This window comes from Tasmannia lanceolata, unplaced genomic scaffold (genome assembly GCF_043159265.1).
Source record: "Tasmannia lanceolata isolate RefF3 unplaced genomic scaffold, GAP_Taslan_0.1 ptg000037l, whole genome shotgun sequence".
Taxonomy (NCBI): domain Eukaryota; kingdom Viridiplantae; phylum Streptophyta; class Magnoliopsida; order Canellales; family Winteraceae; genus Tasmannia; species Tasmannia lanceolata.
The window spans coordinates 9,859,979-9,879,710 of record NW_027518714.1 but is presented as its reverse complement, the minus strand read 5'-3'; the positions used below and the strand labels follow the sequence as shown (position 1 = coordinate 9,879,710).

At 38.6% G+C, this 19,732-nt stretch overlaps 1 protein-coding gene and 1 long non-coding RNA gene across 3 annotated transcripts in view; one reads left to right on the top strand and one right to left on the bottom strand.

Moving 5' to 3' along the window:
* Positions 1–3,286: 3,286 nt before the first annotated feature.
* On the top strand, positions 3,287–4,145 carry LOC143860501 (uncharacterized). The gene is made up of 2 exons (XR_013239726.1): positions 3,287–3,584; positions 3,970–4,145. It is a non-coding gene; the product is annotated as an uncharacterized LOC143860501 (long non-coding RNA).
* A 961-nt stretch (positions 4,146–5,106) lies between these two features.
* Positions 5,107–19,732, bottom strand: part of GC6 (golgin Putative 6) — a 53,938-nt gene continuing 39,312 nt past the window's right edge. For both annotated transcript variants that reach the window (XM_077370434.1, XM_077370435.1), the window contains exons 15-20: positions 11,593–11,778; positions 9,301–9,404; positions 9,078–9,126; positions 7,396–7,461; positions 6,104–6,874; positions 5,107–5,877 (exon numbers count right to left, since the gene is read on the bottom strand). In XM_077370434.1, the coding sequence (XP_077226549.1) occupies positions 5,317–5,877; positions 6,104–6,874; positions 7,396–7,461; positions 9,078–9,126; positions 9,301–9,404; positions 11,593–11,778 (1,737 nt within the window). In that variant the 3' untranslated portion in view covers positions 5,107–5,316. The remainder of the gene's footprint in view (positions 5,878–6,103; positions 6,875–7,395; positions 7,462–9,077; positions 9,127–9,300; positions 9,405–11,592; positions 11,779–19,732) is intronic.

The following is a 19,732-nucleotide window of genomic DNA, read 5'->3' as shown; positions in this document are numbered from 1 at the left end:
TGATATCCCCCCGCCTTCTCTTTCCTGCACTGCACATGCGCCTCTGATAACGTGATTTGACGTGAACAGTGGGCAACTTTAATGCTTTTTGACGTCAAATCACTTTAGGGGCGTGGTGTGAGGGTGGGTGTCATGTTTAATGCAAGGGGGGTGAAAATATGTGTTTTCATGCATACGGAAAGATGTAAAAAAAAAAAAAAAAAAACTGTTCACGTCAAATCACGTTATAAGGGGAGCGCATGTGTAATGCAGGGAGAGTGAAAATATCATAAATGATGGGATCCTATGTTGTGGTGACGCTCAATAAGAGAAGGAAGTGAGCTCAGATACCTACCAAACACTAACAACCCGACCCGCCCCGACCCAACCCGACACTAAAAATGATGGGATCCTATGTCATTTTCTTTATTTTCCAAAGTCCGGTTTTGGAAGTGTTTTCCCAATTGAGAAGTGGTAGCAAAAGGAAAATCTTTTTTGTAAAATAGGATGGGATCTTCTTTTATGACACATGAGCAAGAAGAAAAGTGAGGTAAATCCCCATCAAACACCAAAAACTTTGTGGAAATGACCAAAACATCTGTCATTTTCACAGTCATCTTTATTTTTCCCATTTTTGAAGTGTTTTCCACATTGAGTAGTAGTGCTGCCAAAATGGAAATCCGTTTTATAAAAAAGGATGTGGGATCCTCTCTTCTGACACATCCACAATAACACAAATGAGATCGAATCCCCACCAAACCCTTAAAACACTGTGGAAAGAATGAAATGTTGATCATTTTCACTTTGGAAGGGGTGGAGCCTCTAGCTCAATTGGTTAAGGCTTTGTTCTACAACCTTGAGATTATATTCTAGCTTAGGAAGTGTTTTCCATATTCACGTGTGCTAGTTGGACGTAGTGAGATAGCAAGCCACGAAGACAACTACTCCCTACCTGCCAAATTTTGTAGCCCTGTTACAATTGCTGTGAAAGTTGACCTTGTAAAAGCTTTACTTGGAAAATTATTTTACGGTAGTTTTACTGAGATTGGAACAGACCCCTTGAGGCTCTTTTTTTGTTTCGACGTAAAATGAGCACAAAAAACAAATTTTATGCCCATTTTAAGTGAAAAATGGGTATAAAATTGGTTTTTTCGGCCATTTTACATAGAAAGAAAAGGAGCCTAGGGAAAATTCGCATAAGGTTTGAATTTTTGCAGCAGTGGCAGCAAGTCCACCTCAGCCTTGTCATCCTTGTTCACTACTTACACCACTACTCTATGAGGTAGATACCAGCAACCAAATTGAGGATGAGGTTGTGTTAGGAATTTTGAAATGAATAGTTACTTTTTCAACCAAAATTTTGAAGGGAAGATTTAAAATTGGAAACTCCCTTTTGTTTTCAAAAGCTATTGTTTTTAGTGGTGCATTGGAATTTGTTGTAGAGTGGAGGAAAGGCTTGGGCCTTTTTAAGTAGGGGTGCAACTCGGGTTGGGTTGGGTTGGGTCAGGTTGAGGCCAACCCGAACCCGTCCCGACCCGAGTTCCAACCCAACAAGGTTCAACCCGACCCGAGGAACCCTTTTTACCAACCCGAACCCGATCCGACCCGAGATTTTTAACTTAGAAAATTAACAAAATTTTTAAAAAAAAGTCGGGTTCACTCGGGTCGGGTTGCCCAAACCCTTAACCCGAACCCGACCCTACCCGAGTTCCCCCAACAAGGTTCAACCCAACCCGAGGAACCCTTTTTGCCAACCTGAACCCGACCCAACCTGACTTCAACCCGACCCAACCCGAGATTTTTAGCTTAGAAAATTAACAAAATTATTTAAAAAAGTCGGGTTCACTCGGGTCGGGTTGCCCAAACCCTTAACCCGAACCCGACCCGAACTCAACCCAACCCGACTTTTTCCCGGGTTGAACCCGTCGGGTTCGGGTTGAGCCCGCCCAAGTTGCACCCCTACTTTTAAGGGGCATTTGAATTTGTTGGGTGTAACATTTTTACATTAACCAAAGTTCATATAAACACACACAAACACACACGTGTGTGCACGGGGCATGGATGTGGCATGTGGTCTGAGTTCCAGGTTCGAGTTTGGGTTTGGATAAATAAAAAACTTCTTTTTGGTAAAAACAGTTTTGGTTTTTTTCATTAACTCCTAAATGCTTTTATTTCCTAAATGGTTTTTGTAAATGTGCCCATTAAGTTTTATTACCTTTTTGAACCATTTCATCTTCTCCAACAGCCACAGAAGTGATTATTGGAGATTTGGAAAGTTGCCTTATTTCCCACCATCGTGGGATGTGAAAAGGCAAATATGGAAAGTCCTTCTTAGGTAAGGTGTATAAAGAGAAAGGTTTTTTCTTTGAAGGGTGCGACTGCACGAAAGAGAAAACAGAGTGGGTTTCTCTTGGGTAAAGAAAGAGAGGGAGAAAAAGAGAGGCAAGAGAAGTAGAGAGGAGTAAGATGAAGGGGGTTTCTTCTTGTGTCTTTTCTCAGGTTCCTCTTGGGTATTTTCTCTTGGATTTTTTCTCGGATTACTTGTATGATCTTGGGTTGAGAAGCAAGGAAAAGGTTGCAGGTTTGTTGGATTGGGTTTAATCCATTATAGTCCTTGTATATTGTTTTCTCATAGTGAAGATCGTGTTTCTCGCCCGTGGAGGAACATTATTTACCAAATTTCGGTCAAAAATTTCAGCAAAATATTTGATAAAATATTAATTTTTTATTCCTTTACAGAATTTCAGCCCAAATTTCAGGAGAAAATATGAAATCCCAAAAATTCAGTAGTTATATTATAGTCAAATTGTTATAAATACAACCATAGAAAAACCCCTTACGCTCTGTTTGGTTGCCGGGTTTTTTTTGTTCCTGTGAGTTTTGTGGGAGAGCAAGTTAAATTTTGGTCCCATCTCATGTTTGGTTGCCTTTTAGCACTAGGTTTATTTTAATCCCACTCTTGTAATGATTACTTGTGGGGTGAATTTTTTAATCCCACTTTTGTAATGATTGCCTTTTCATCCCATCCCAAGATAACCCCAGGAACAAAAATAAACTCAGGAACCAAAAATAAGCTTGAGAAGAATTTTTTTCTACCCAACAGTTCAAGCAACCAGACAAAGGTTTTTTGTTTTCCCACCATATCTCCCAGGGTATTTTTTTCTCCCACATAACCAAACATGGGATTTTTATTTTACCAGGATACTTCCAGGACTCTCTTTTTTTCCACCTATCTCTCAAGGTATTTTTTTCTCCCACATAACTCCCGGGAACAAAAAAAACCTGGCCACCATACAGAGCATTAATGATTGGCGGAATCAATTGAAAATTCCTTTGATTCGCTTTAGTAAATAAAAAGCTCATCTCTTCAGTTGCTGACACAGCCAAGTGGACTTAGTTTTATCTTAGGCAAGTTGTTATTTGAGTAGGAAGTATTAATTTTAGGGATTGTGCTCTTACAGATTGATGTTTATGGACTGAGCATGCCATTTCTATTCTTAGAATGGATTGGAATGAACGCAATGCTAGTCTTTGTGATGGCAGCACAAGGCATCCTCCCCGCATTTGTCAATGGCTGGTATTATGAGACCCCAGAGAGATCGCTGGTACGTATAACCTTATGGTGCTGCCAAATGCTAATGTTATATATGTATGAGAGATTTGGTATGCAATTAAGCCATTTCGCAGCTCACTTTTGCATGAGAGAACAATCACCTCAGCCATGTTTGTTTTAGATTATGACAACCGATTGTGGAGTCACCAACTGATTATTGCACCGAAAATTGAGTCCAATAATCGGTTGGGGACTCCACAATTGGTTGTCATAATCTAAAACAAACAGGCCCAAATGAGTAAGACAAATCTACTATAAAGTGAGCCTATGTGACTGTTCTTTCCTGCAAAAGTCAGCTGGGAAATGGCCTAGCAAATCCCGTTTAATTAAGAGATTTTACACCTATCTTCTTAACTTCAATCATCTTCATGTACTAGGTCCATTGGATCCAGAAGTGTGGCACTCTGAAAGATTGGGAGCACTTCTATACGTGATATTTGCTGAGATACTCTTTTGGGAGTTGTATCAGGAATCTTGCACAAGTTGGGCATCTACTGGAAATTGTAAAAATTTGCAATAACTAATCAAATAGATTGTGATTTTGCGATGTATTGATTCATCTATTTTTCACATATGCCTTAGTTGTGTTGCTTTTAAGTCTACAAGACCATAGACAACGCCAACAATAATCCTAGTAATTGAAGCTTACAAGACTATAAATAATACGTTTATAGAAGTTTCACCTCTACTGTCGCCATAATGGAGATCTGCTATCTGGGCCCATATTGTAAAATTTTACGGGCCATAAGATAAATTCGAGACATAAATAAATATAGGGAAATGATATCACCACTACTGTGTTTTGATGATTGCACTCCTCACATTATTAAAATGTACAGTATGGCCCGCATCATAGGATGATCCAAACCGTCCATTAGATGGGCCACGGCCTAAATAGGTTGTGCCCCTAAAATCATTTCCATAGGTTGTTCCTAGCCCTCCAATCTACAGAGGGACATTAGAGGGTCGCATAGGATGACCTTGTTTCAATTTTATTCCTGATTTTGTTTTTGAAAAAATACCTATTAAAAAAAATTCCAATCATAGAGTATTTTCTGAAACAAAACGCCAAAATAACCAAAACGCAGAAGCGTTCCGTTACACCGACCAAAATGAAACGGCGAATGAAACGGAATTGATAACTAAGTTCTTCATGCAGCCGGGGTGTAACTGTAAAAACAATAAAATGATATTAAAGATGCGCTCCTTAATATTGCCATGTATTCTAAAAGGGAAATGATTTCTGCACTCCAGTGTTTTGATACGCTCCACTTGTTTGTCATGTAGTATTTTAAGAGATGTCAGAAGATATTACAGTTCTCAAAAAGCTCTTAAAACCCTTTAAATACACCACGACAAACAAGTGAGCACATGTTTATCAAAACATTGGAGCGCTGAAATCATTTCCCATTCTAAAATATAGGCATCTTTATCATTTTATAGAAGAACTAACGGTATTCTTGTAAACTAGAAGTGATGTGGCTTCTTAGGTAGACTAATCTATCAATTTGGAATGACCCAAGAGTACCACAGCTTCACCTAAATAGTTTTTGAACATCATAATTTACAATAGAAAAATGATTTTGATGACGCAGTAGGGTCTAGAGTCCACCTGCAGGTCCTTAATCCCCTCTACACTGCGTCCTGCTAGCAGACCTCTGTACAATAAATATAAAAGACAGCTTATCAGATAACAGAAAAATGGAATTTTGGTGAAATAGAACTTAGTCTTCTTCATCTTCTTCATCATCTGCTTCTGGAAGTCCTGCATCATCTCCAATCCCTTGGAGAAGTGAGTCAACGTCCTCACCCAATTCCACCAACCTTGCACTCAGCTTCTCCACCTTGCTCTGTTCTTGCCCCAGACACACAAGCAGATCGTTCAACTCTGCCTCGCTCTCCTTCTGAGCTTCTTCCCTCGCCTCTATTCTCATTGCTTCCATGTCAACGGGATATGGCTCACTCCCACCCTTCCTCAATGCCTTCACCTCTGAATCCAACTGAAAATTGGACCGCTCTAGGCTGTTGTATGCATCCGATAAGCTTTTCAGATCAGACTCAAGCTTCACAACTAAGTTCTGATACATGAATGCATCGGCTTCAAGCTTTGATTTCTCCGACTTGAGCATCTCTGCGCGTTGCATTGCCTCCTGAAGGTCTCGACGGAGAGTCTCAGATTGTACCCTTTCACGGCCACCATTGACTTTCTCATCAGAAAAGGAGGCACCTCCTCTGCCCGACTTGGCCAAGTCCTCAGCTAAAGTTGCATTTCGGCCAAGAAGGTCCTTACAAAAAACAAAAAAAAAACATCATCATTTCAGGCAATGCTCATGAATGCTCAAAGACACGGGAAAGTATAGAAAGCTAAAGAAAATAGAAGAATATGACCAGACACCACTGAATTCTACCAAAATTGGCCACTACGGAAGGCCTTGATTGGACAGCAATGCCTGTAAAGTTCTTTCAAAAAATCTCTTAAAAAAATCACATGCAATGTACGTGCAGACTAACCTGAATTTCACTGCACTGTTTCTCCAAGAACAACTTTAGCCGCTTTATATAATCCGCATCCCTCTCCCCATCCTTCTGCTCCAACTCTGCAGGGACCACTGCAACCTTGCTCTTTGGATGACTGAAAACCTCCACAACACATTCTCTAATTTCCAGCTCCAACTTTGTCACAAATTTAACAAACTGCACACTGAAAATCGACACAAGTACAGGATGCTCATGTTTCTGATTGATCTCATTATTCTCAATGCCTTCTTCAATCTCCTTTGTACTAGCAGCATTTGATCTTGTCAGTGGCTTATGGTCTGGGGTTGATGTTTCAGAGATGAAAAAGATGCTTTTCTGCATCTCATCAAATTTCAAAAAATATGAGGTGAGCCCGATTTTTTGACTAATAGCATCAACCACGGTAAAAGCATCTCTACTATTGTCCCCAGATTTGTTGTTATAGAGGACACACTCTCCCAAAAGAACAGCAACCAAACCCCGTACACACACACTCGCAGATGGGCTAGAAACTAACTCTAGCAGATATGTGAGGTGTGCCGGTGAGTCTAGAAAGGAGTCCACTGCATTCGGGCAGTCTGCCAGCCATATGACCAGGAGACGCAGAATAATTGGTTGGATATATGAATCTCCAACTGAAGTGTTTTGCTGGCCATTGTCTTTATCTTTTGTTGAGGCAAGAGCCAAATACTTCACTATTCGGTGCATGATTGGCTCTGGGACACCTAGGGATGGCACTGGAGCCTCAAGTTCAACTCGTAACGCCTGCAACATTTCAATATACATTAGAGAAGAATATTAAAAATGCCCACTCAGGTCTGCGTCTGAATATTCTGAATGCAACGGAAATGGCAATAAAGGATAGAAAAGTGGGTCATGCTCGTCTCAGTCACACAAAATTATTTGATTCTCTGACTGCATGAGTTCTTCAAAGTTCAACATTTGAGTAGTGAGGAAAATGCCCAGCAACTACTTTTTGTGGCGCAACTAGAGGGAAATTAATGAACTACAACAGACCTTTTTCTTTCTGAAAATGTATGCACAACAAACATCATCTTGAGCATAATTCAGTTATTCTTTGGCCATTAACTTATTTATTTATTTATTACAAGAAATTCTCCGGTCACTAGGAGTATGTCAAAGATGTTTCTTTAGTTTGCATTTCTTTCTTTTTTTCGGAGCAGTTTGTATATGATTTTAACTCTAAGAACTCTAATGCTCAGAGAGTGGGAAATGGGGAAAAAGAGAAAAGGGACATAGGGAATGAGATGAGATCACATGCGTACCCGTTCCTTACAATGGCTATTGTCCTTGAGTATATGAGAAAGAACACTAGCAGCTCTGCAACAAATCTGCATTTAAAAACATTAGCTGCATAATTGCTAGTTTAGCAAACACTAAAGAAAAAGTAAACTTCCATTTACACGATGCTGATCAACAATTAAAAGCCCATGCACCTGTTAAGCAGACAACTTGAATTCATTTTTATTAAACTATACGGTTGGCATGAACTTGGGTGCAAGCAAATCCTTCCATTGTTATCTATCGATTTGCAAAATCAGTAAAAGAAAAGCAAAAATACAGGAGCTGCATACAAGTTTGAATACAACCATAGGTTATTGATTTTAATACAACTAAAATTATAGGTTTGAATCTCCCGTTCAGCTTCCGAGAAGGTAAATGTCGTGCACGCTAACAATCAAACCTCCAAGGTTTGAGGAGTTGCTAACTTGACAAGAAGGCCAAAATTTGGGCTTGAATGCAAACTGATGATTTGAATTGTTATAATCAGAACAAAAATTTTCTTCTCACTTTACAAAAGAAAAAAGGCGAAAAATCATTCAATTTCAGAATAGGTTGGATAATCTCCTAATTAGATTAGCTTAACACCTCTTCAAGTGATTGGATTCAGCCCAATGCCAAAATTCTAGGGGTTAACATCTCTGGATGAGAATGCAGTCCAAACACCAACAAGCTATAGTGTTGAAGACATATTAAGAAGTTAGCATACGATTATGGAGGAAAAAAGAAGGCAAAGATTACTCCAAAGTGGGGTCCACCACCGGTGGGATGGTTCAAATTGAATTTTGATGGAAGAGCTAAAAGAAATCCGGGATGAGCCGGCATTGGAGGCTTGATTCATGATTCCAATCGCACAATGTTGAGTCTTATTCGGGTCCGGCGGATTTGTGTGTCACAAATGAGGCAGAAGCTAGGCATTGCTTTGGGGTCTAAGATGGATTGCGAATCATAGGCTGGGCCCCTTTATCGGTGACTCCACAAATGCTTTGGCGTGGGCCTTAAATAAATTTAGCCCATGGAAACTTGAAGACATAATAGCAGAAATTAGAGATCTCGCACGTATCATTGGTCCTCAATTTCAGCATATGAGAAGATCAGCTAATGGAAGTAAAGATCATTTGGCGAAGGAAGGTGCGGAGAAGGCAATCATAGAGTTGGTCCAAGGGTTCTTTCAAGAGAGAGAAGGGTAAAAGTCTCGCATGTTAACCAGATATCAGTGGATTTCTGAATGCTGATCCCTGGTTCTTCTTTCTTTTCTTCTTTTTTTTTTTTTGCTCTGGTTTTTTTTGCTCTGGTCATTCGTGGCTTTTGGAAAAACCTTGCCCCCTTGATGTATTTCTGTTTAGAAGCCCAGTCCTCTTGGTGATACAGGTCTAATCCTTTGTATAAGATCATTACAGATATAAAAGTGCATCATCTATTGGGAACCACTGCACTGACAAGGAGTTCGGAATCATAGAGATTAGATGGTGAGATTTTGGATTTAGCAAATGGGATAGAGGTCGTTTATTCTTCTATCTTGCATGAGACAAATGAAAATAGCCAATTGTATATCCAAACCAAAATTAAGTGTTGACAAAACTCGGCCCTCCGATAACAGTATCGTTCTATCTTCACTAACTAAACGTGATTGTTATACATAAAGAAAGGAGACTCATCACGTTACCTCAAGATCCCCATCAGCATCGCTCAATATAAGACCATGCAATAGCATACTGTCATAACAAATTGCATAAAGTTAGGTGAAAAAAACATTGATAAAGTTGTTAATCTAAAAATAGGCATTTAAATAGAAGAGAGGTTAGCAAAGTGATAGAACTGAATATGTGAGAAATATCCAAATGCAGTAAGAAAAACAAAATGGAGTCTTTTAACTCTTCTTCATGGACCTTCCAAATGGCATGTTAACATTGTCTTCATACGTGGCATGAGAAATCGAAAGTGGTTGTGTCGTCATTGTAGATGCTAATATTGTTTGGCCATCTGTATTTTTCTGTTTCAGACAATAAATCATGATAAAAAAAATTAGAGAGGGAGAATATTATACATAAGGAGGCCTATTAAGTGCAACCGAAAAAGAAGCATGATGGAAGATGATTTAAGAACCAGTGAAATTCCTATATGTAGGTATCAAATAAAGACTGTGTAGACTCTATACCAAATGCAAGGTAGGATAGAAAGTTAACCATGTTTTCCGGGGCCGGGAAACAATGTCCCTTTACTGAACCTGAAACGAAACTGGTCTTTGCCCCTCCACGATGCCACATTGATAGGACAAAGGCATTCTTCAAGACTACCAAATTATGAAGATTTCTTAAATTACATGACTTGGACTTTCAATGGATTTTAAGTTACTGAAACTCTATAAAAAACTAAATGACGCAACAATTACTTCATTGAACATGAAACGTTTCTGCTGGAGAGGTTTATAGCCCCATATCATGCAAAATAAGGCATATCAGTGCAGATACTTAAAGGGATTGGTGCAGTAATACTTGAATTGTTACCAACAATTATATCCCCACCATTGGAATAACAAAACAATTACATTCCCATCATAAGAATAACAAAAAATCCCATTAAGGTACTTAATATAGATATTTCTGGCTCAAAATTCTATTTATACTAGAAAAGTGTCCACTGTTTCAAAACCCTCCACTTGAAAGCTATAGTGCCTTTAATTCCTCACCCATTTTCTGGTCGTTTACTCGCACAACTAAAAGAGTTCAATCTGTTAGAATATTGGAATCTTTTCACAACACTCAAGATTCTGAGGATCCTGTAGAAAATTCACAGTGGCTAGCAGCACTAGTGGGACAAATTAAACAGCATTTACTCAAAAATACTCCACACAAACAGTACATCATTTAACCCAAACTAGATGTGGCATTAAAAGGAATGACTCATTTTGAAAAGATACGGACAATAGAAAATTGACAATTGGAAACTGCAAGTGTCATGTCCTACCTAAAAATCAGCATGATTAACTATCACAAGATGATGGGAACATACCATTCCACAAGTGAGGGGCATCCCATACCCAAATGGTAGAAGCATTTTTGGTTATGCAAATCCTAGTGGGGATGACCAGAGATTGATTTAGTAGGCAAAGCAGCTTGGTTCGGCATTAAATAGTCAAAGGATAGTGGTTCCTCGAGAGCATGAGTCGATGATGATTCTCTTATTACCATAGCTTGGCTAAATGCGAGCAATTTCCTCCGTGGAGATTCTCCTCCCTATTCAGAGTGATTGAGTATATTCAATTCGGTCATGTGGATTACTCAGTCTCCCCTATCTATCATGAAGGAAACTCCAAGGCGGACAAGTCAGCAAATTTTGGGTTTAGAGCACCTAAGTCTCTATCTGCATAGATCGACCAGATTTTTAGTTCTTGTTTTCCCCTAGCTTTTGTTTCCTATGTTTTGGGGTCTGATTGCCTCCTCATTGCAGTATTAGCTACAGGCTATGCAGGAGAGCTTCTAGTATTTTTTCTCCTTTTTGTTTTTATTTTTTGCTATTCCTTTATTCCCATTCCTTTGGGTATCTTCTATGGGTTTTAATGAATCATTTGACAAAATAGTAATATAATACCTACTTTCTAAAAAAAAAAATAGTAATATAATACCTATCATTCAATCTAATTGTAGGGCATTAAACAGATAATTGCCTTATGCATAACACAAAAGGGTACGCAAAAATCATAAGATAAACTGGCAATAATAAAGCAAGCAAAAGGAGAAACAGTAAATTATATCATAAAAAAAATCCCAAACCACAAATCATAAGATAAAGTGACAATAATAAAGCAAGCAAAAGGAGAATGGTAAATTATATCATAGAAGAAACAAATTCCAAACCACTCATTCAAATATCTTCAAGGGTGCCATTCTAATCCATCAACACATGATACAAATTGCACGGTCAAAAATTTTTGTTTTGAATGAAATTGCATGGTCAAGCATAAAACTCAAATGAATGCAGAAATGAAATTTGAGTCCAAAGAATGAAAGTAAAAGGATATTAATTCCAATTAATCCCAGGATTTTGTAACATCTTCCAAGATATTACATGTGCACATGCCTCCACATGCTAAATTGTTTCTAAGAGAAACAAGAGCATCATCATCCATGCATGGTGAAAGTCATAGTATCACAGGGTTTGTGGTTTACAGAAGAGACTACCTCACAGAAGCACTTGAAAACATATTCAGCAGCAATGAATTCTTCAACATTAGTGGTCCGCAAAACAATGCGCAGTATAGAGTTTAGGGCAGGTTCAACATGTGGCTCTTCACCAAGTACTTTACTTGCAAGGGTGTCTCGATTTTGAGGGCGTCTGGCAATCAAATTACCAATGCACCGCAATGCCTGGAAGTAAGAAAAATATATTCATAACATGATCAATTAAATCATCAACCGCCTCAGCATGGCAAATAATAAAATCCATCCCATGAGATGGAAATATGAACATAAGGAAAAAATTCAAGCGATATTGATCATGTCATTTTTCTATAGAAGAACGAAGCACCATAAATCATGTAATAGAAAGGGTGAATGTTAGACATTTAGGCTTTTGAAGTTCCTTAAAAAAAGTAGGATGCACTGAAAATAATCGATAAAGATATGGGAAACAGCAAGGTGCTAATTTGTAACAAACCCGTATTACTCTAGAGGCTCGACATACAAATATGAACAATGGTATTATGAAGTTATTTTCCTACGAAAGCTAATTTCCTCTCTGGGTAAATAAGGTCCATGATGGTTATGGGAAATTCAGGTACTCCACAGGAGGTTGTCCCCTGCCAAGATCGGCGGTAGGCGTGATGAGACATCCATGACATGAAATGGGCCAAGCCCTGTCATAGGTCCATCAATCCCGGGGGAGGACAAAATGACCCCATACTGTCATCCTGTAGAGCACTAGGAGTCAATGATAAAAGTGGAGGTAAGCACAATATTCGATAATTAATAGAACTTCACTTGCACAGTACAATAACATCTTGATGTCCCCACATTAAGTCTGACAGTTCTGGCAACATATTTACAATTGTCGAAAGGAGTGTCGACACGTGTGTTCACTGAAAATTCGAAGTGTCAACTAAATCATAGTATTTTAACAATTTATCATAGTATTTTAACAATTTTCTATGTAATGATTCATGAAGCCATGCCATCTGTCCTTTTATTTTTTTGCATACGATGCAATAATTTTCTCCAATGGCCGTAAGATATCAATTGACAACATTATGAATTTTTTGGCTCAGTATGAAGTTGTGTCCGGTCAACTTATTAATAAAGGAAAAAAGTTGGTTTTCCTTCTCCGAAAAATAGTCCTAGGCCATGAGGAGGATAATAAGTGGGGCTACAAGTTTTCGATTCAAACTTCCTCCATTGAATTATACGGGAGCTCCAATATACAAAGGTAGGCTCAAGATTATATAATTTGAGAAGTTGATTGAAACAGTGCAAAGGCGGGCAGAGGGGCGAAAAGGGAAGCTTCTGACAAAAAGGTAAGCTCATTTTACTCAGTCATGTCATCTCATCTATCCCCATTTATATTATTTTCAGTTATTAAGCTCCCTATAGCCGTTTTAAAAGAGATTGAATGTATTTTTGCAAACTTTTACTGGGGAACCACGGAATTCAACAAGAGAAATCATTGGGCATCCTGGGACAAGTTGTATAAGCCAACGGATGAAGAAGGTTTGAATATAAAGCTGTTAATGGACTTTTGCAACACTTTCAGAATCAAAAGTATCCACAACTTGCACCAAAAATCCTCTTGGACCCCTTGCTAGCACAGATTTGAGGCAAAAGGACTGCTGCATTTTTCCTGTGAGAATTTTTCATTATTTTAGCCCTTTCTTGGACCTTTTGCCCCTTTGAAACCCATATGAACCTTTCCAATAATTTACCCTATCCTATTTTAGGAATTTTATCACTTTTTAGTGTAGTTTTGACGCTAGACTTTTTTTTTCTTTTGTGGGCAGCAACAGCGTAGAAGAACCCAACTGGAGCCAGGGTTAGAGCCGAGTAGATTCCTTTCACCTTCTTCATGAAATTTTTCTAAAGGATTCATTTAGCTTACCCCAACTAGTTTGGGACAAAGTCTTTGTTGAGTTGAGTTCAGTTGTGGACAGCAACAGCGTTTATTTCACTTTATTTGAACCTTTAATTCCCATCTTTTGTGTTATTTAAGTTGATCTATGCAATAACTGCTTGGTGTAGAAGCATTTCCCATTAATGCTTTATCTTTTAGAGCTAATCTCATGAATTACTTGGCGAAAATTTACCATTAAATGTTTGTTTAATTGTTCATGGGTTATGGTATGGTTATATGGATTGAAGATTTGGTCCCATTAAGCTCCTAAGGTTTCTGATCGTATTCACGAGCCTCCAGATTTGCACCACTTGGAATGAAGGTAGCTTATTCACGTGGTAGATTATCTCCATCACAAAGGAAGTATGCATTAGATATATTGGAAGAAATGGGACTTTTGGGAGTAAAGCCAACTGAGGTACCTATGGATCCCAATGTCAAACTCCTTCCTGATCAGGAGGAGTTACTAGAGGACCCAGAGAGGACATACGGCTAGCTAGGAAGCTGATTTATCTTATTGTGACCCGTCTAGACATCTTATTTGCAGTCAATGTAGTTAGCCGGTTCATGAGCCCACCACGTACATCTCATTGGACAACAGTCACCCAAATCATGAGATATATGAAGAAAGCTCCTGGTAAAGGATTGTTCTTTGAAAAGCATAATCATATGAGAACAGAAGGATATACAAATGCAGGTTGGGCAGGATCTCCCATAAACTGGAAGTCTACTATAGGATACTACACCTTTATTGGAGGCAACTTGGTTTCATGGAAAAGTAAAAAGCAGAATGCATTAGCCAAGTCAAGTGCAGAAGTAGAGTACAGAGCCATGGCTCATACAACAATAGCCATGTCAAGTGCAGAAGCATAGTACAGAGCCATGGCTTATACATGTGGTGAATTGATTAGGTTGAGATCATTTTTGTCAGAGATTGGCTTGCCTTGTTCATCACCAGCCTCACTGTATTGTGATAATAAGGCAGCAGTTCATATTGCTTTAAATCCAATCTTTCATGAGAGCAAGGTTTTAAATTTCAATTTCGGTGTAGGTTTCGGCTACCACTGAAGCCGAAATATTTCGGTTTCGGACGAAATTTTGGCCGAAACCATGTAAAAATATGTTAATGATTTCGTTTTTTTATTTTATTTCGACCAAAATGTCTATAATTTCGGTGGAAATTTTGTATAAAAATGCAAAAAATGAGGTGGCATTTGAAATTTTGGTGAAATTTAGTCGAAATGTTGTAAAGAAACGACTTCATGTTTTTGTTTCGTCCTTGGCAAAAAACGAAATATTTTGGCCGTTTCGATTTGTTCCGGCCGAAATTTAAAACCATGCATGAGAGGACGAAGCACATTGAGGTTGACTGCCATTTCACTCATCATAAAATTCAAAAAGGTGAGATTTATACTGTTTTTACTAGATCAAGCGATCAGATACATACTCAATTTGAGGTATTTTTGTCATTGTACATGTACCCTAGTTACACACACATATATAATTATATATATATATATATATATATATATATATATATAGAGGAAAGTGTCTCTAGTCTCTCCCCTAGATAAGCTTATCTACTCCTCCCTTTAAAAAAACACAGTGGGCCCACGCTGTTTGGATGATCCAAAGCATTCATTTGATAGGTCCTAACATAGATAGGGTGTGCCCAAAAAATCAGCACCAAAGGGTTATCCTAGAACTTCATTTTGTTGGGCACACCGTGTCCAAAATGGACGCATATAAACGTGGACGTTTATATGTGTCCATTCTGGGTACCACAAGGCACCACAAAACGAAGTTCTAGGATGACCCTTTGGTGCTGATTTTTTGGGCACACCCTATCTATGTTAGGACCTATCAAATGACTTTGGATCATCCAAACAGCGTGGGCCCACTGTGTTTTTTTAAAGGGAGGAATAGATAAGCTTATCTAGGGGAGAGACTAGAGACACTTTCCTCATATATATATATATATATATATATATATATATATATATATATATATATATATATAATGAGAGGGAGAAAACTCTAACTTTCTCATCTCTCTCTCCTCCATTCTTCTCTTTTCTCTTTCTTTCTCTCTTCCACTCATGAAGGATAGAACACCATTAACATTGTTGAAGGGAGCATATCTTTCAGATCTGGAAGTTATGTGAATATTCGTTCCAGATCCGAACATTACATTTGAACTAGGTCTGCTCATGTGCACAGAATTGTGGAATTTGAAGAAGACTGATGATCGAAGTTCTGAATTGTGATAGTTTCCAGCCAATTAACACTGAAATTTTGAGCTGCTTATTGCTATTGCTTGGATCTGAAAATGTGCTAGTTTTACATGTTGATCGTGTAATGGAATTTTGCTTGTAATTCACATGCATTTGACATTTGGTAAAAGAAACGAATGTTTGTCTCTTTAAATCCAGAGAAGAAATGGATCGGGACGATAGGAAACGAACTCCATTTTCCTTGTTAAAGACTCAAGGCAGAATAGTGTAAAACAAGTCCACAAGTTTAGAATTTTGATTGAGGCTGTTGAATGCCATTTCTTAGGTCTGACGGTTTATTACTGTGGCATGTGAGAGAATGTGTGCATGCTGAATATGGAGCTGTGCCTATCATGCATGAACTGGACCTCATTGGAATCCTCAATTTCACCAAATACTCCCAAAGTTTTGCTTAATTTTGAAGTCAATCCATGCGCATAACAGAATTCCGTTTTGTTATGTTGATTGCTAACCGCCGTTAGCATTCCTAAAGAAATCGTGTGATAGCCAACTGCACATCTGTATTTTCAAGTTGAGTGGAGTTGTTTATAACTTCTGTTCTAGTGGAAAACCTTGTGCATATACCAGTAGGAAAATTGAATACAACGAATTGAGGAACTTTCGTTCAGGCAAGCTCAGAACCCCCTGTTAGAAAATCCTTACAGTTGGCAAGACTAACAACTAAGCCATATGTGTTGCTAGTACTGAGCATGTGGAAAAGTACTTCAAAGACCTGTAAACAGGTCTGAGCTAAGTGAACTTTCCTCCCATTCGGTCAGCAGACATTTAGATAATTCCGCATCTTTTCCAGTTTTGAGAACTTTTTAAGAAATTCAGAGCATAGTGACATACTGCAGCTCCCTCTACCTTGATTTATCTTGCATCTAAACCTTTTGCTCCTCACCACTTCATCAAAAGTGGTAACAGAGCATATCCTGACCACTTACACTGCATCAAAAGTGGTATTTGAAGAGACTATAAATAAAATCAAACACAGATGGTACATCAGAAGGCAATCTAGGCGATTCTGGTGGTGGAGGTATATTTAGAGATCATACGGGCATGCTTATCCTTGCTATTTGTCATTTTTATGAAGCTGATACTAACTTGCAGGCTGAATTGAGAAGCATTTAGATGGTCTTAGATATTCTAAGACCTTAGGCTTTGTTGAGGTTTGGATTGAAGGTCATAATAAGGTCACGATTGAGATGATCAACGCCAATGGTAAAAATTTCATTCCAAGAGAATAGACCGAGGAGGTCTATACAATGAAAAAGAGGGAAAGTACAAAGGAGAAAAGAGAAGAAAAGAAACTGATCAGGGGGGAGGAAATCAAAGTATCAAACAACTCCACCTCGTTAGTCCGGTGATCAACTCTATACAATGAAAAAGAGGGAAAATACAAAGGAGAAAAGAAGAGAAAAGAAACTGACCAGAGGGGAGGAAATCAAACAACTCCACCTCTACCCTTGAAAACCCTCTCTAACTAACCTAAAGGCCACCTCGTTAGTCCGGTGATCAAGTCTATACAATGAAAAAGAGGGAAAATACAAAAGAGAAAAGAGAAGAAAAGAAATTGATCAGGGGGGAGGAAATCAAACAACTCCACCTCTACCCTTGAAAACCCTCTCTAACTAACCTAAAGGCCACCTCGTTAGCCGATCACCGGACCTGGATGAAAGATACAGCAGCATCACCCAACCTATGGTGAATCTCATCGAAGACAGAAGCAAATCTTCAAGGAACCGAGTGTGAACCCTTGAGCTATCTGATTACATTAAGGAAGTCCCCTTCAATGTCACCTTATCAAGGTCAAAATTTTCAAGGAATTTCACTCCTTGAAAAACTGCTCGCACTTCAGCTTCGTTAGTATAAAAAATTCCAAAAGGCCTGAGAAGGCCCATCTTACTGCACCCAACTCATCTCTTAGGACGCCTCCAATGCCAAAAAGACCCGGGGTCCCTAATCAAGATCCGTCAAAGTTCAACTTAAGCAACCCTAGCACAGGGGGAACCCAATCTTAAACAATCTTAAGTTCCCATTCTGAATCAAAGAAAATCTCTTTCCAACCATACCAAAGATCGTTAGCCAACACAAATTGCAAAACAGTAAGGACCATGGTTTTACATTTCGGCCGAAATAGCAAAATTTTGAATTTCGGCTAGGACCGAAATTCAAAACAGAAACCGAAATTTAAAATTTTCGGCTGAAATTATAAGGTTTTGAAAATTTTCCACATAAACCGAAATTTCGTTTTCAGCTGAGGTCAAAGCCGAAACCGAAACGGAAATTTCAAACCTTGCTAAGAACATTACCCAAGAAATAGTGATGGCTATCACCTTGAGATGAACAGAGTTCTCTTTGAATATCCTTTGAACACCCGTGTAATAGAAATTTCAAACCTTGGTAGGTACCTTACGCAAGAAATAATGATGGCTATCACGTTGAGATGAACAGAGTTCTCTTTCAATATCCTTTGAACAACCATGCTAGGAAGCACGGGTACTCTCCCGGGGCTCCCGTACCCGTACACGTATTGGGTGCGGGTATGCCCTGGGTACATCCTAGGTACATACCCATATTTAGAAAGAAAAAAAGCCCTATTTTGGTTGTTGGGTGTGTGTCGGGTGCGCACCCACTCGTACCCGACACATCCTGCTTCTCTCATCTAGTATAAACTGCTTCTTCTCTCTCCTCTCCTGTACTTAGTAATTACATGTAAACCATTTAAGTAAATGTCTTTACTATTTTATTGTCCATTTACTTAAAATTTACATGTAAATAACGGAATACCCCCCATTTGAATTTATTAAAAATAGTTTCAAGACCTAAATCTAAAAGGGAAAAAAGTCAACTCTCCTATTCTAGTACAAAATTCGAAGAAAAAGGGTCGAGTCAAAATTTTAACTTTCGTAACTTCCAAACGGTGGGGTATTTTTCATATTTTAAAAATTCATAAAATCTATCATGTCCAAACATTATTAAATCCCAAAAGTCCGATATAAAAAATCTCATAACTTGGTCTCTAAAAGTTATTCATCTTGTCAGGCATTGGTCAACACACTGGCGACAGACTTTTTTTCTAATTAATGGTGTATTGATGCCTCATGTTATGAAATATGGAACTTAATCACTTATGAAATGAAGGAGAATATTAGAATTTTCCATTTTGGTGGTGATATTGTTATTTGATTGCTGTCCAATTATTTTTTTTAATTTTTATAAATATATAATAAAATATTAAAATATATTATTATATTCGGCGTACCCAAACGTACCCGCACCCAATTTTTTTGGAAAATCACATACCCATGTACCCGTGTCGTGTCGTACCCGCACCCCGTACCCATGCTTCATAGCACCCATGCATTAGATTATTTCCATAAGACCCATGTCATAGCTAGTAAGGAAACATGCCAAAGAATCTTTCCTTTTTTCGCCACGGTACCATAGGCCAACTTTCCAAAATGTTAATGAGCTTGGTAGGGAAGACCCAACACATCCCAAATCTTGAAAGAATACTACTCCAAACCTCTCTAGACACCTTACAATGAATAAAAATGTGATCCACTGATTCCTCCGCCTCAAGACAAAGTGCACAATGGTCGATAATCAACATCTTGCGAGCTCTCAAGAAGTCGACAGTTTGCATTCTATCCTGAACCGCGGCCCAACCAAACACACAAACCCTAGGTGGAGCATGGATGTCCCAAACTTTTGCAATTGTGGAAGGAGAAGGACAAGGTACAAGATTGGCATAAAATGATCTAACCGAGAATTCCCCATCCGAGTTCCAAATCCAAACCCATTTCTCCGCCCCAGAGAGTTTAATGTAGCAACCTTCAAGAGTCTTCAAGAATCAACTCACCACACCAAGTTCCCTATCGAAGAAATTCCTTCTGAATATCAGCTTCCAAATCACACTATTGCCCCTACGAGCAAAATAATG